The 17,667-nt window shown below is 40.5% G+C and overlaps 1 protein-coding gene across 28 annotated transcripts in view; it reads right to left on the bottom strand.

Moving 5' to 3' along the window:
* Positions 1–17,667, bottom strand: part of adgrl3.1 (adhesion G protein-coupled receptor L3.1) — a 1,080,538-nt gene that overhangs the window by 65,044 nt on the left and 997,827 nt on the right. For 16 of the 28 annotated variants that reach the window (XM_038804386.1, XM_038804389.1, XM_038804387.1 and 13 more), the window contains 2 exons: positions 7,547–7,573; positions 5,855–6,023 (listed from right to left, as the gene is read on the bottom strand). In XM_038804386.1, the coding sequence (XP_038660314.1) occupies positions 5,855–6,023; positions 7,547–7,573 (196 nt within the window). The remainder of the gene's footprint in view (positions 1–5,854; positions 6,024–7,546; positions 7,574–17,667) is intronic. The other 12 variants (XM_038804388.1, XM_038804391.1, XM_038804371.1 and 9 more) reach the window with 1 other exon arrangement.

Below are 17,667 nucleotides of genomic sequence, written 5' to 3'. Positions count from 1 at the left end.
TTGGAAGATATTGCGTGACCCTGAACTTGCAGATATTGTACACTGAATGTAATGCTGGATTTTCTTGAGTGTCATATATATTGCCTTATATATTATACACATAATGCCTCTTGGTGTTATGAGACAGCAGTCTAGCTGAAAGAGTTTTCGAAGATTGGCTTGTTCCAGTTCATCGGTACCTGAATTCCAAGATTGAAGGTTGAAAATTACTCCCAGTTAACTTCTTATGTAACCCTATTGTTTCACTTCAGTCATGTGCTCTTATCAGTTCTTGTTCCAGCAACAGCTGTCAATGACCACATCCTGAAAATATAATGATGCTTACAGAGACGACTGTGCATCATTACCAAAGTATTGCGATTGTGATTTTCAAATGATTACTCATAATTCCAGGCCACTGTCCACATTGTAAACCAATGCTGAAATGATATATTGCAGTACCTGAGCAGAAATGACATCATTTGAGTGTTGTAATATATTAGGTCTATGCAAACCCAATCAAAATGTTTATTTCGACAGTAAATGAATACAACCAAAATTCAAGATGTCCTTTCTGATTTATGAAGTCTTTCTTATGCAGATGGTCAATACCTGGGAATTGGTTAATGTAATTAAGTCTGTTTTACCATTCCCATCTCTTGGTTCCTCCTCACGTTGGAGTAGGTTTTGGGTACAGGACTGTCTTTTGTTCGTCACTAAAGTCATATACTAAAGTAGAAAATTGGACATTCTGAATTCTCCCCCCATGTACCCAAACAGAAGCCCGAGTGTGGCGACGAGGGGCTTTTCACAGTAACTCCATTACAGTACTATGGTTAGCAGCCTTGAGGTAGACAGCGTGCTCTCAAAACATTTTCACACTGAGCATTATTGGAAAATAGAATGCTTTACAAATACCTGTATAATTTAAAAATTGAATAGATTAATTATTTGAAAAAACTAAGGGGAAGGGACTGAGAAATTGAATTAATCTGTTTTTGCCAAATATTACAACAAAATACATCAGCACTAACCACCTTGTTATTACAAATTTGTTCCCTGGTTTCATCTGAAACTATATCATTATAAGATTGGTTTTCCTGCTCTTTATTAGATTGCTTAACAAGGTTTGACAATATAATTACAAATCCATGGAGGCAAGATACTGCTTATATCTCTGATATATTTGTATTTTTTTAGCCTATTGCCCAAATGGAAAATATTTAACTTTGTAGTAAGGATGAAAATTGGACCCAATCTTGTGCAAAACTAATGAAAATGCTGCCCTGTGGCTGAAACTTGCTGATCCAAGTCTGAAACCAAGCTCAGTTTGACTACATAGAGACGTTAAACCGGTCACACACAACTCAGGGAAGCATGTAGTGAATGTGTGAAATCTCTATATGATATTCATCTGAACAGTGTAAAATATCCAGCCTTCAGCATTTCAGATTCGGTACTTCCGAAATTAGAGGAGGTCAAATCCTTTCACCATCTAAGTAAGAGCATTTTCAACTTTAGAGTAAAGCACTAGAGTTTAAAAGTCTACTTTAGAGAGAACAAGTGAAGTGATGAATTAATGGTAACATACAGGGACCATACTGAGGCATAAAAAAAGCACAATGCCCAAAGTGCAGATATTCTTAAGTTGTATTCGTACCTATATGCTAAATAAAGCTAGTGACCCTACACTCAGTGTTTGTCACTTGATACCATTACAAATTAAACCATTAACTAAACCATCAGTTACCTCCAAGGGGTTCAAGAACATGGTTTTCATCCCCAAGGCAGGAAAGGGAAATCGAGAAAATCCCCAGATTGGCTTGTTCAGCTTGGTAGAAAGTGGCACCGAGACAGGATTTTCACTGCTGGATGTATGCTGGAGTCAGGCCAGTTGACCCGGGAGAAAGTGCAGAGGCAGCCAGAGGGTTTGCTGCAGTTTGGTTAAAAGGCTCGCCTCGCTGATATGGGATTTTGACTCGGTGGCTACAAATCAAATGCTCGACAGGCCTCACCCTTCACACTCCAAATGCCTCATCCATGCTTCATCATGCACCCCCCCCTCCCCCCCCCCCCCCAGTCCATCAGACCTCTCATTTCAAGCTCTGACTTCCCATCCACCCCCATGTCACTCTAAGGCCCTGATGCCAAGTTCTGACCCCACACACCCTCTATGTCCCCCTCATGACCACCCACCATTTTTAAAGGGCTCCCAAGTCAATTTGACTTGGGTGAAATCCATGCCAAGCGGTCCATTTTGCAGCCACCTTCAGACACAAAAAAGTTGGTCAAGCCCAATTGCTATTGCTGACTTGGATCCCAGGAAGGGTGGTGAGAATGGCAGCCTGCTAATATTCCCTATTTACAAATGAAACATCACCACTTACACACAATACTATCTACGAATCGATATCCCCACTTGAATCACTGTCTTCACGAGACAATCAAGAGAAAGGCGCTAATTACTGCTGGTACTTACAAATGTGGACTGGGCGTGCTGAACTCAGAGGGAGGAATGAGGTGAGTACCCTTCTCCACTTACTACCTCAGAGTACAGGGACACAGAAGCTGCTTTCCAGATACCGGGGGGCTCATTCAAGGGAGATGGTGGTTGGGGTGGCTTTAGCTCGGATGGAGGGGGCCAGACCAGGGGCTTCCCCTGGGATGGGGATAGCGGTGGATCTGTGCAGCCTTGAAGTCTGCTTTCTTTCATGTTTAACACCCCATAACAGTGCAGAGCACAGCTGCAACCTGTCTGTCCTAAAGTCCTCTCACAGGACATAGCCATTCTCTAGCTTGTCTCTTGGAGAAGCATTTGACTTGCCTTGAGTTTTCCATGGGCTCTGTGGTTTAATTGTTGCAGTGTGCCTGCTTTTATCCCATTGTACTTGCTTGCTGACATTCAATTTCACGCCCCACTGATGTCCGTGGTTGGGGGTCCCGATGTCCGTGGTTGGGGGTCCCGATGTCCGTGGTTGGGGGTGGAAGGGGGGGTTCGTTAACTTCAATGTGAGTATGGGGCACCCTTTAAGTAGGGTGCCTCGATCTCTATGGAGCCAGACTTGCTGCCGTGTTTAGAACTCATCCCTCATAATACTGGCGCAAAGCACGCCCCTTTCAAAAATTATGGCAAAATGTGGGAAGATCTTGTCAGGAAATCAGCCTGTTTCTCTGGGGAGGAAATACGTTGGTTTTCTGACTGAGCCTGACACTTGGCCATTTTCTGGGAAAATTCCACCCAATATATCCTGCAACAGTTTCCAGGGCAGTTATATGTTTAGAAGGATATGAAGAATGCCATGGATTCTGATTTTTATTACCTATCCCCAACAATCCCAAGAATTGCAAATGTCCAGCCCAGGATATTCCATTATAAGACAGTAAAGATCATGCAACAACAGGCTAAAATGTGGAGGCATTCTCATGAGACTAATGATTGGGTTAGGCACATAATCCATCGTATGTTGAATAGGTTCTCATTGAAGAATGACTGTCAAAGTAAGTAATTTTATAGCTTTAGTAAATACTTGTGGAAGATTCAAGCGGCATACATAGAGACAAATTGCAGATATCTTTAAGCTTGTCGATGAAAAGGGCAGCATCTAGCTCCTATTTGAAACCTCCTGCTGTTATTTCTTTCCTAGTTGATTACATTTACAATACCGTGGTATTTATGTAAATAGTTTTACATAGCCAAAGATGTTCTGTTGATTTGAAATGAGATCGATTGAGGCAGACAAGATAGTTATATCCGCTAACCTTTCAAGTAGAACTGTAGCACTTCCATTATCATGAAAAATTATTAAATTATTGATCAGATTGTGACATACGAATTGTATAATATTCTAAATGATTTAACATCCAGGAACCGGTGGAGAGCTTTCAAATATTAAAAGAGGAGTGATTCATTGTCAAATATAATTAAAGATAAAAATGGACATATCCCTATCTCTGTAATCTCGACAAACCCTTGAAGATATCTGTGCTCCTCTAAATTTGGCCACTTGTACATTCCCAATAATAATTGCCCCACCACTGGTGGCTGTGCCTTCAATTCCCTCCGTCCCAAGCTCTGCAATTCCCAATCAGCCCCCATCCCATTTCTCTCTGCCTTACTTTCCTCTTTCAGATACTTTGTTTGTTTTTGGTCATGGTCCCAGCATCCATTCCATCGAAATATTAAGAACATTTTATTCAATGAGGTGAGCCACCAGGATTTGAACATAAGTTTGCTCAAAGCGGGTTTCACAGGTGCTGTTGGAAACCACTCGTTAAAAATTGTTCTGGGTAAATATTAATAGCATGCCTCATACAGGGGATGCATTCTCTTTAATAAATCAATTATTACACCTGGTAATTACCACAACTGAATTGGGATTACTGGAATGTATCCTGTAGTACGTGAAGAGTGAAATGATAGGAAGTTTAAAGCTAATTGAAAGTGTACAAATAGATATATATTAGCAATGAATCGTCTGTGGTGCCATTTCGTTCAGCTGAAGGAGGTGTGGCCCAGTGTTTCTGTATGATTTCCCCAGTGTAATGTGGGTAGAATGAAATGGAGCAAAACATTTGGAAATTGGAGCAAAACAATTATGCTGATTCAAAAGTTCATTTGCTCAAATCAAACTCAGCCTATAAAACTGACCACACTCCAAGAATGGAATGGGGAATTCCTGCCAATTGTGCGCATTCAGGGCTGTTTATCACATTATGCCTAACCTCTCTGCCCCACAAGTATCTGTGATGACATTAATCCATTGTTAATGACCTGCATCTGGAGTGACCAGGAGTAAATTTAAACCTCACTTAGACCTGTTCCTCATACTGATGCTACAATTACTTTCATTTCAATTTAAATTCGTTCAAATTCAGTCAATTGGTGCAGGAGACCTGTGACCAGTAGTCAATTTAAACCATTGATTGGATATTTCTTCAGCTCCAGCAACTACTTGGAACAAATTTTCAGTTTTAATTATTTTAATTTCCAACATCTCAAGTTCCAATATGACCAAGCTCCAGTTAATAAACAATTATGATCGATAACACAACTCGACTGCACTGACTCAGGTAGATAATTTTGTTCCAGTTTATGCTTTGAGTTGAAACTTGGATGTAACTCCTGTGAGTTAGCTCAGTGTCCAGTGAATTCTAGGCACATTTTACCTGTGTACTTGTAATGGAACTCCAGTTCCATACATCCCATGTGTTGCAACACATTGTGAGAGGTTACAGAGCTACTGAGTCAGGACAAGAAGTTTTACCATGTTATCAGTTGGTTTAAAACTATTAGTATTTCATATCAAGTGAAGTTTTTGGTGCATTACATGGGGGATAAATCCATAATCCCAAATCTTCAAATGTTCTGAAGTTTTAAGGTCTTGTGGTGTGGAAAAAATCTTCTAACCTTAGCTTGATGTTTAATTTAGAACTTCCACCTCTTCATACTATCTCTGCATAGGAACTGATGTTCTGTGACAGCAACCTCTCATCTTAATGATCTCATTAAGAATACAAAATATTTCAGAGCAGACAATCTTTGTGCTGACACATACATATTAAACCATTAATAGAAAATTGATTACTCTGAAATTACTATTTCCTGACTTCAGAAGGTCAGAGTTTAAACAATAAACACTCAAATCTGTAAAGACAATTTAAGGATAGTTAAAGAGGGGTAAAGGTTAACGCCTGTAGAAAAATTAATGAACTCTGACAAGTCTTTGCTGGTATCCTTGCTGAGCAACTGACTTATGGGATATTATAACACATTAGAACCATCACTATGAAGATCAAGAGAAGTCAGCAGACGCCCCATTCCCCCAGCCCAACACACAAGAGTTAGTAATATTTTTCTCTAACACGCAAAACTAACCTTCTTCTGGAGGACACAGTGGAATATGAATATAAACATTCCCTGCAGTGAGTTGAAAATGGTGAAGAGATATGCCATGATAACAGTGCTTTCATTAATGAACATAAGTCCAAAAGCCCAAGTTAGTCCAAGGAGGCAAAGGAGAGCTATGGCCCCTATGACCCATGATCTGCAAAGAATGGGGAAAAAAAAGTCATTCAACATGGTTGCACACTTTGCTTTTGAAGAAATGCCTACTCTCATGAAGTTTTGTTATTTTATCCTTTAGAGCCCCAACTGTAAAGAACATTTTCAAATTACATTTCATAGGCTTCCCAGCATTGATGTATGTGGATCATTCAATCATGACTCACAATTAATCAATGTATATTTGCTGATTCAAAACAAATCCTCACACAGTTCTATAAAACTTGAAGAAAGAGCAGAAGCTTTTACAAATTTGATTTTGCTATGTTACAGATATTAAACAAAATGGCAGCAATACATCCAGGAAGCACAGTAGTAACCTTATTTTTAGTAGATGAATCACTTTTTAACGAGCGATGAAACCATTAGTCAAACATGGTTCCATGAATTTAGATTAGAGTTTGTGAATTGCAGCAATGCCATCGGGAATCACATTTCTCTCACTTCCTTCAGAACCTCTCCTGCAACATCATCCCCCTCCCCCCCACCCCCCCCATCACAACCACTCATCCTAGATACACAAGGCAGAAGAAACATGACATAACAGTCGAGGAACAAAATAAGATAAAATATACATGGAGGTTACTCTATTGTCAGCAGTGAAAGAAAAAAATGTCACAGCAATGGAAAGTAAAGATCATTCCTGCCATGGAATGGGAATGATAACAAAGGAGAAGAAGACTCTTCACCAGAAGAACAAACTGAAATTATTAATCCAATCAGAATTCTCTAGAATATTGCTCTTTCTTCCACAAGCTGCACATTTTGAGGAAAACTATCGTCTCTTGCTTTAAGAATATCATTGCTTCTAGTGTCTTGATGTAGATTGGAGAAATTGCAAACATAATTGATTTCAATTTTTCACATTCAATTACTGTTCAGAAAAGTACATATTTACCTTAAATGCATCTTCATTGTGATTCAATTATGCAATGTGTTAAGCACAGCAAAATACATTTCCGAGCTGTACCCAAACACAATCATAGGAATTTCACAAAGATTTTAAATAATTTGTTGCTTAGCATCATGCTCTGCATCAATTATGAGAGGCTCGGCAGGCTTTACCAATTTTATCATGAAACCACATGCAGGTCTACATGAAGAAATATTAAAGTGAGATGGGAAACTCTAAACTGTTGATGCTTTCTTGCCCTGTTGAGACATAGGCATTAAACTAACAAATCCCTGAAGGTATTGAATGTGACTCCCATAATGCACTCTATTTTCAAAACAGGTTTGTAGTACATCCTAAATAATTTGCTTCTTTACGAAAGCAATAGATCTTATGAATATGCTGGAAAGCAACTTAGCTGATGGGTTGCTAAGCAGCTCAGCAAACATGAATATCTAAATAAATGTATTGGTTCTCTACACAGTTTGCTCTTCCGTCTCTATGCAAATGGCAAAAGATACAATGAAGAAAAATATTACAAATGGGGCCAAGTTTTAGTACATCTCAAAAGGCCACGCAACATGACGTTTGTAAGCCATTCAGATCATTCTTACTTGATGAAGGGCCTGTTATCCTCATAGCTAAAGAATGCATGGATGCAAAGACAAAAACACCAACATTAGAAAATAATGGTTTCAGCTGCAAATAATATTTAAAAAAAGGAAGTTGAATAACCAGAACAAAACGTTTTGTAACCGCTGTACACCACCCAGGCAAATTGGCACACAGTACCAGGAAGCAACAATCATCAGTATGCTACTGAGTTTCCTATTGGCTACCCCAAAGGAAAAGCACTGTGGGCAGGCTTGAAAATGGATTATGAGACTGAGATATTTTAAAGAATTTTAGCCGTAGGATTTATCAATCTTATCCCAGTAAACAAACTCATTCGATCTCTCTTTCAGTCCTGGTAGTCTCATGATTTAACTACTGCCAGATAAAGACATCACTTAAGTATTGCCAGAGCCGTCTGAGTGAGCAGATGGAGGATTTGAATCTCACGGTAGACAATGAATCATGCTCCAGATTCTGTGTGATACTCTGACAGATGTGATAAACCCCAACCCGCCCCGATCATATGGATGGTGGGAGCCCATAAAACCACCCGACCATAATGGGCTAACCATCTTGTTTGCTGGTATAAAACATGAGTAAGGCATGGAAAGAGCATTCACATTGTGATCTGTCAGACTGAATTACCTTCCACTGGCTTACATTATTCTGCATAGGAAGGTTGAGAAGGTACAACAACATTTGCAGTGTGCTCCACATGAATTTCATGAAATTATTATTTTTGTTTAACTATCTGTGACCTTATTCACAAGAACCTGAGGTTTGGTCAACATAGACTGTGCTAATTGGTCACAATGCTCCAACATGTGTTATTAGATTTTCTTCAGCCAGAAGAAGCAGCACTGACAGGTTCTCCAGGAAGAAGATTTGTGAATCAGTGACTGCTGAACAAGAAAACAGTCACATGTAGTAAATGAAAAGCTGGTACAAGTAAAATTGACAACAACACTCTTGGATTGTCATGAAACAAAATTGGTTCATTAATATGCCTTGTTAAATCACATGCTGAGACATGAAAAAGGCAAACTTTTCCTCTTTGTTCTTCTTGACCTTTCTGCCCTCTCTGACACAGTATGATCACATCATCGTTCAGCTGGGTGGGACTGCACTCTATCTAACGGAGAATCTCCATCCATGGGTTCTTTTCCGATTCTTGCATTTTTGGTGATCGGCAACAATGTATTCTTGGTCCACTCCTATTTCTAATCCACAAACTGTGCCTCATCAACATTATCATACAACCTCACGCTCCATAGGAATGCTGATAACAGAGTTCAACCTCACCACCACCTCTCTTGAACCCTTCACTGTCTTCAAATTATCAGACTGCTTATCCAACTCAATGAGCAAAAAATTCCCCCAATTAAATATTGGGAAGATGGAAGCTATTGTCTTTGGCCCCCGCCCCAAACTCCACTGCATTCCCCCTCCCATTATCTCAAATTTCCTGCAGTTTTCACAACCTTCAGGATATCTACGCTCCTCTAATTCCACCTCTTGAGCATCCCTGATTTTAATTGCTCCACATTGGTAGCCCGCCTTTAGTAGCCAAGGCCCTAAGCTCTGGAATTCCCAGTCTAAAACTCTCTACCTCACTTTAAGGTGCTCCTTAAATCCTACCTATTTTACTAAGTTTCTGACCTAATATCGCCCTCTGTGGAACATGTCAGAGTTTGTTCCATAATGTCTCTCAGGTGCACAATGTTCTTCACCATTCCTCATATACTGAAGCGTTCTGTGTTCATGCAGTAACACCTGAACACAATTCAGGCTTGTGCTGTGCTGCAAGCGGCAAGTAACATTTGGTCCACACAAGTGCCAAACAATAACCATCTCCAACAACAGTGAATCCAGTCATCTCTCTCTGACATTTAATGGTATTACTATCACTGAATGCCTTACTGTTAATATCCTGGGGGGGTGGGGGGGGGAGACCATCGACTGGAAACTGAACTGGACCATATAAATACTGCAGCTTCAAGAACAGGTCAGAAGCTGGGAATACTTTGGAGACTTACACATCACTCGACTTTCCAAACCCTGTCCACCACCTACAGTACAAGTCAGGAGTGATTAAATACTCTCTACTTGGCTGGATGAGTGTAACTCAATTAACACTCAAGAAACCAGACACTATGCAGGACAAAACAGCGCACTATGCCAGCATCCCACACACCACTTTAAACCTGCACTCCCTCCACCATTGATGCACAAAGGCAGCAGGATGTACCATTACAAGAAGCACTGTAGTAACTTGCAAAGACTCCTTAGGAATCACCTTCCAACCCTAAAACCTCTACCATCTCCAAGGACATTAGGCAGAAGCATGGGAAAACCGCCATCTTCATGTTCCCCTCTAAGCTACACACACCATCGCGATTTGTAACTATATCATTGTCGCTGGATCAAAATCCTGGAACTCTCCTCTGAACAGCACCGTGGATATTCCTACACCAGATGGGCTCAAGCGGTTCAAGGCGGTGGCTCACCACCACCATCTTAAGGGTAGTGAATTAAGAATACAAAATAGTTTTATTACCGTAAAGGTGTGAGGTAAATGCAGAATATTTTTGTGAGGGAAGGAAAACTTGTCTTTTTCATCCAGTCTGACCTACGTAATCACACCAAATGTGGTTAACTCTTAACAGTTTTCCAAAGTGGTTCATAATCCACTCAACTGTACAAAATCTCATCAAGAAGGTTCTCAAGGAATGAACTGTTGGCCAAGGAATGCTAGCAATGCCCACATCATTAGAATTAATAAAAAGAAATAAGAGAAACCATGGCCAACAAAAGAAATATGGGGGAGATTATACATAGAGCAACTTGACCTATCGAGCACAGTTAGAGGTATTGCTGTATTATTACTCTTGCATTAGTAATGGTGAAGATTGGTTATGTTGAGAGGATCGGTAAGGTTGTTTTAACTGGTAAAAGTCACAGATTTGCTTTTTGTTTCAAAATAAAGTGATAATGCTTTTCATGCTCAGCCCCATAATTCATCAAACTAGACTGAACAAAATCAGATTTAGGAAATCAGGTTTCCTCAGAAATCAAATGACTAATGTTTCACATCAGCAGAATGTCAGACTGGCACTTATAGTGCTTTGTAAACATAAAGCACACTGTGCATCTTGGCCCATTGTGACATTGGCTAGACATGGTAAAAGGGTTAATAGGTTGCAAATTGTTGTTTGAAAAAAAAACTGTCAAGTTGATTGTGCACTGAGACGAGAAACAACCATCTCTGGAGGAAAATAGGGTGGAGCCAGTGATGAGCACCCAACATGCCACAAAATGACAGAATAAAGCATTTTAAATGCTTCACAATCCAGCCATCTTCAACAAGTCACACGTTAAACAATCAAACATGACTGACAATTATTCGGTTGGGAAATACTTCACAACTCCCTTGAAATAAATCAAATTTGTGAAGCTTGAAATGTACTTTCATTTTGTCTTAAATTATAGGGGAATTTGACATGTATGACAAAATAATTAAACAGGGTTGCTGCAAATACATTTAATGCAATTTGGGGATAAAATGAGAAGAACCAACATTACCCAATTACAGATTTTACTGGTTTAGAGATGGAATGGAACCAATCTTTATGGATCTATGGATAGAAAAAGTAAAATATTTCCTTCGCTGTTATTACAATAGAGACGATTTTTAAGCTAATTTTCAATGTGCCTAATCTGAGCCACTGTTCAGTAAGGCAGAATGATCACCGTTAAATTTTGATACTGTGACCACTTGAGAAGCACTGAGCTGCATAAATACAGCTTCTATCCTTCTACAGTTGAACTACTGGCTGGAGAGAGCATGTTGAGTTAATACAAAGGTACCACTATGGTTATAATCTGCAAGTAATTTGTAGCATTGAATTAAGTGCATCAAAAGCAGTTCAAGATACTTTTTCCCCAGTTGTAGGACCAAAACAAATATGCTGGCCTTGTAACAACATTACTTGGTGCATTAAAGTCACTTTAGGCAAGGTATTGTGACAGATGCATTAGCGCATCAAGTTAGGTGAGTGTGTGCTTCTGCAGCTGCTCCAGCACACTTTTATTGCTGGTGGGAGAGATGGCAGGGAGGGGAAAGAGTACAAGAGAAAAGGGCACATTTAAAAAGTATGCATTCGATTAACTAAAACATAAAGAAGTCATCAAATGAACAGAATTGCTGCCATGCAACATGATTGATTTTGTCAGACAACTAATGGTTTTTAGACAACATATGCAAAACAATTTTCATCTTGAGATAGGTTTTCAGAATTAAAAAGCCTGAGAAGGTTAAGAAAACGGGCTTCAGTTGATGCCGAGCAGTAGCTGTTTTCAATTATGTTGCAGGAGATGAGAAGGAGGAATGGATCAAACAGCATCAGTATGCATTTGTACATTCTCGCTGTGAGGAAGAAAGCCAATTTGCATCAGAACAAAAGGAATTCTGCTATAGTGGCAAAATGAGCAGCGCACTAACTATAAACTCTGAACTAGGGTTGGAATGACATCTTTTACACACCAGTTATTTTAAACATGTCAATTACTGTTACAAAGAATTGAATGATTAATCCCCTTCTTTGTTCAGTGACTTGGAAGAATGTCTTTTTACAATACATTCATAAAACGATGGCTGGACATAATATGCACATAATATGTGCCTTTTTGTAACTAAATTTCAGTGACATTCAGCGAATATGCTAGTAGAGGGGTAAAGCAATACTATGCATAGGTGAAGATACCTAGATTTATCTAGTATTCTTAGTGAAGAAACAGTCTCACAGTCTATTATAGTCTTTTTAGTCAGAATCACGTCAATAATGGCACTGTATTATGATGAGTTCTTTGTCAGAAATATGTAGGCACATTCCAGGATTATTGATCAATTCAATAGGAATTATTTGAAGCTTCATATATGCATTCCAAATGCAGCAAACAATATTGTTTTTCCAAAGTGCAGTGCGGCGTTGTGGTGTTACATATCTAAAGCAGGAAAGTGATGACTCTGTCAAGAATTTTCAGGTTGGTGTGCCTGTTAACTGCTGGGTTGATTGCCACTATTGGCAGTAGCTGCTCGATTAGTGCCCAAGAATAACCTACATGGTTATTTTTTTCATAAAAATTCTATTTTTTAAAATAATTGAAATCAGACCAATTTTTGTATTGCTTTGAGATTGTGTAATGAGGGAGCTGGTGGTTCAGGGTATTGGGGAGGTGTGCAATGAGGAATACTGGGTATTGGGTAGTTTCCAGAGGATTGCCGAGTGGCAACAGTGGCACCGTTATTCATGAAAGGGTGTAAGGACATTCCTAGAAACTACAGGCAAGGCAGTTTAGCGTTAGTGTTGGTTAAAGTTTTTGAAACAGTAGTTTGCTTTCTGAAGAAAAAAAGCAAAGAGGGTCGATGAAGGGAATGCTGTTGATGTGGTACACACAGACTTTCAAAAAGCATTTACTATAATGCCGCACAACAGAACAGGAAGTTGAGGAGGATTAGGTTTAGGCTTAGGTAGGGTGTTCTTTCCAAGGGCCGATGCAGACTTGATGGGCTGAATGCCCCCTTCTGCACAGGAAATTCTATGAGTTGTTACCTCCCCTCCCACATTTGTGCCTCCCTGCCTGGCCTAAAAAGCCCACCCACACCCTCCTAGATTTCCCAAACTCTTCCCTCCCTAAAAACCCAAGACGTGCGTGTTCACCTTCAAATTCCATTGGCCTCCTTGCAGTTCCAGAAGCAGCCACGATGGAGTTCTGGTGCTGCTAGGGCTGCTAGATCCATCAGTCAATCAGATTGGCTGGAAGATCTCAAGACAGGACTTCCTCCTAATAAGGGACAGGATTTCCACTCAACTTGCTTTATCGACATGGAGCATGTTATTGCAGCGTGGCCTTATTTAGAGTTGGTTGTTTTGGAACCAACTTTTCTTTCAATATGGGTGGGGGAAGATGGTGAGCAAGATGCCACCCCCTCATTAAATGCAAACAATAATTTGGGGCTAAATTAACAGTCACTTGGGCTTTTCACAGTAACTTCATACTTGTGACAATAAAAAGATTATTATTATTAATTATGGAAAGCCAACATGGATTTGTTAAGGGCAAATTTTGTTTAAATAATGGCGCTTTCTGAAGAAAAAGCAAAGAGGGTTGATGACAGGAATGCTGTTGATGTGGTGCACATGGACTTTCAAAAAGCATTTAATATAATGCCACACAACAGACATGTGAGCAAAGTTACAGCTCATTGTAACATGGATCTGAAATTGACTAAGTGACATGAAACACAGAGTAGAGGTTAGTGGAAGTTTTTCTGACAGAGTAAGGTTTTTTGTAGAGTGCCAGTGTTAATGTAGGGACCCTTGCTTTTCCTTAACTATTAATGACCGACGCCTTGGTATACAGGGCACAATTTCAAAATTTGCGGAGGAAATCTGGAAGTATTATGAACCATTAGGAGGATAGTAAAGGACATAGTCAAGTTGATGGAACGGATGGCGAAGTGGCAGTTGAAATTCAATATTGAGAAGTATGAAGTGATTCATTTTTGTCAGAAGAACAAAAAGAGAAAATGAAATGAATGATACAATGCTAAAGGTAGGGCAGGAAAAGAGGGACCTGGATGTCTATGTTAATTACAACATACAGTCTCCTAGGCTTTATTAATAGGGGTATAAAATATAAGAACAAGGTTATGTTGAACTTGCATCAGACACGAGTTCAACCTTAGCTGCAGTATTCTGTCCACTTCTGGGAGCCACATTTTAGGAAAGATGTAAAAGCACTCAAAGTTTTGTGCAGAATAGTTTCAGGGATGAGGAATTTCAATGATGAAGATAGATTGGAGAAGACGGGACTATTTTCCTTGGAGAAGGCTGAGATGAAGGCTGGGAAGAACATTTCAAAATCATGAGGCGTCTAGAGGGAGTAGATAGGGAGAAACTGTCCCCACTCATGAAGGATCGAGAATGGGATGGCACAAATTTAACATAGGTGGCAAAAGAAGCAATGATGATTTGAGGAAAAATGTTTTCACGCAGTGAGTATTTAGGGTCTGGAATGCACAACCTCACGAGTCGTGGAGACAGATTCAATTCAGGCATTCAAAAAGGAAATAGATTGTTATCTGAAAAGGCCAAAAATGAAGGATGGGTTACAGGGAGAAGACAGGGAAATGGGACTTAGTGAATTGTTCATTCAGAGAGTTGGCACTGTCACAATAGGCCAAATGGTCTCCTGTTGTGCTGTAACAATTCTTTGTTTCTGTGATGGGAACCAATGCAGGAAGTCGGAAGGTAGTAAAACAGGGACAGAAACAAAAGGCAGTAAGGGGAAAGTGTAAGGCAGAGAAGACATAGTCAAAAATCAAAAAAGGGCGACAGTACAAGGTAAAGTGACTGAGGGGAGCCCATTAGGTTCATAAAGGGCAGGTCGTGCCTAACTAATTTTGTGGAATTTTTTGAGGACATTACCAGATAATGGGGAGCCAATGGATGTGGTATATCTGGATTTCCAGAAAGCCTTTGACAAGGTGCCACACAAAAGATTGCTGCATAAGATAATGCATTGAGGGTAAAGTAGTATCATGGATAGAGGATTGGTTAATTAATAGAAAGCAAAGAGTGGGGATTAATGGGTGTTTCTCTGGTTGGCAATCAGTAGCCAGGGATCAGTGTTGGGCCCACAATTGTTCACAATTTACATAGATGATTTGGAGTTGGGGACCAAGTGCAATGTGTCCAAGTTTGCAGACGACACTAAGATGAGTGGTAAAGCAAAAAGTGCAGAGGGATTTGGATAGGTTAAGTGAATGGGCTAGGGTCTGGCAGATGGAATACAATGTTGACAAATGTGAGGTTATCCATTTTGGTAGGAATAACAGCAAAAGGGATTATTATTTAAATGGCAAAATATTAAAACATGCTGCTGTGCAGAGAGACCTCAGTGTGCTGGTGCATGAGTCGCAAAAAGTTGGTTTACAGGTGCAACAGGTGATTAAGAAGGCAAATGGAATGTTGTCCTTCATTGCTAGAGGGATGGAGTTTAAGACTAGGGAGGTTATGCTGCAATTATATAAGATGTTAGTGAGGCCACACCTCGAGTATTGTGTTCAGTTTTGGTCTCCTTACCTGAGAAAGGACGTACTCGCGCTGGAGGATGTGCAGGAGATTCACGAGGTTAATCCCAGAGCTGAAGGGGTTGGATTATGAGGAGAGGTTGTGTAGACTAGGACTGTACTTGTTGGAATTTAGAAGGATGAGGGCGGATCGTATAGAAACATATAAAATTATGAAGGGAATAGATAGGATAGATGCGGGCTGGTTGTTTCCACTGGTGGGTGAAAGCAGAACTAGGGGCCAGAGCCTCAAAATAAGGGGAAGTAGATTTAGGACTGAGTTTAGGAGGAACTTCTTCACCCAAAGGGTTGTGAATCTATGGAATTCCTTGCCTAGTGAAGCAGTTGAGGTTCCTTCATCAAATGTTTTTAAGGTAAAGATAGATAGTTTTTTGAAGAATAATGGGATTGAGGGTTATGGTGTTCGGGCCGGAAAGTGGAGCTGAGTCCACAAAAGATCTGCCATGATCTCATTGAATGGCGGAGCAGGCTCGAGGGGCCAGAAGGCCTACTCCTGCACCTAATTCTTATGATATTGGAATGTAATGCTACCACGGTAGCATGGTGGTTAGCATAAATGCTTCACAGCTCCAGGGTCCCAGGTTCAATTCCCGGCTGGGTCACTGTCTGTGTGGAGTCTGCACGTCCTCCCCGTGTGTGCAGGGCATAGATAGGCTAGTGAAAGCAACAGACATTGATAGATGGAATTTAATACAGGTGATGCATGTCGGCAGAAAGATTAGGGAGACTTAATTTAATCGCACTGTTGAAAGAGTTTGCTGGGGAGAGGGACTTGAGGGTTCATATGCATTGATCATCAAAGATGGCAGGACACATTGAGATAGTAGTTAGCAAAGCATACATGAAATTGGGGTGCATTAAAGTTGGATTGAATGCAAATGCACAGAAGTACTGTAAACCTTTGTAAAACTCTGGTTCGGCCATAAGCATTGTGCCCAATTCTGATACCACACTGCAGGAAAATATGAGTGTCCTTGAGAGGATGCAGAGGAAATTTACTGGATTGCTTAAAGGGATGAGGGATCTTAATGACTCGGGGTTGTTCTCCTTGAAACAAAAGGGCCGCACGGTAGCATAGTGGTTAGCATAAATGCTTCACAGCTCCAGGGTCCCAGGTTCGATTCCCGGCTTGGGTCACTGTCTGTGTGGAGTCTGCATGTTCTCCCCGTGTGTGCGTGGGTTTCCTCCGGGTGCTCCGGTTTCCTCCCACAGTCCAAAGATGTGCAGGTTAGGTGAATTGGCCAGGCTAAATTGCCCTTAAGGTCCAAATTGCCCTTAGTGTTAGGTGGGGTTACTGTGTTATGGGGATAGGGTGGAGGTATGGGGTTGGGTGCTCTTTCCAAGAGCCGGTGCAGACTCGATGGGCCGAATGGCCTCCTTCTGCACTGTAAATTCTATGAAAAAAAAGAGGGTGAGGGAGATCTGTTGAGTTTCACAGGACTATGACAGGTTTAGATAAGGTAAACAAAGAAAAGTTGGCCCATTAGCAGATGACCAGAAGAGAAACAATTATGATTTGGGGCAAGTGATACATGGAGTAAGTGATTAACTTTTTTATGCAGTGAGTGGTAGTAACGGAGAACATGCTGCCATTTAGGCTGGTCAATGCAGAGATCAATTATTAATGATTTCAAAACTAACTTAATTTATTCTTTCATGGAATGTGGGAATCACTAACAAGGTTGGCATTTGAAACCCATCTCCAATTGCCCTTGAACATTTTTTATTTATTTAAGGGATATGGGTGTCGCTGGCTAGGTCACCATTTATTGTCCACCCCTAATTGTCCTCGAGAAGGCAGTGGTGAGCTGCCTTCTTGAACTGCTTCAGTCCATGTGTTGCACGTACGCCCGCCATGCTGTTGGTAGGGAGTTCCAGGATGTTGACCCAGCGACAATGAGGGATTGACAATATATTCCAAGTCAGATTGGTGAGTGACTTGAAGGGGAACTTACTGGTGGTGGT

This window comes from Scyliorhinus canicula, chromosome 8 (assembly GCF_902713615.1).
Source record: "Scyliorhinus canicula chromosome 8, sScyCan1.1, whole genome shotgun sequence".
Classification (NCBI taxonomy): domain Eukaryota; kingdom Metazoa; phylum Chordata; class Chondrichthyes; order Carcharhiniformes; family Scyliorhinidae; genus Scyliorhinus; species Scyliorhinus canicula.
This window is presented reverse-complemented; position numbering and strand designations above follow the sequence as displayed.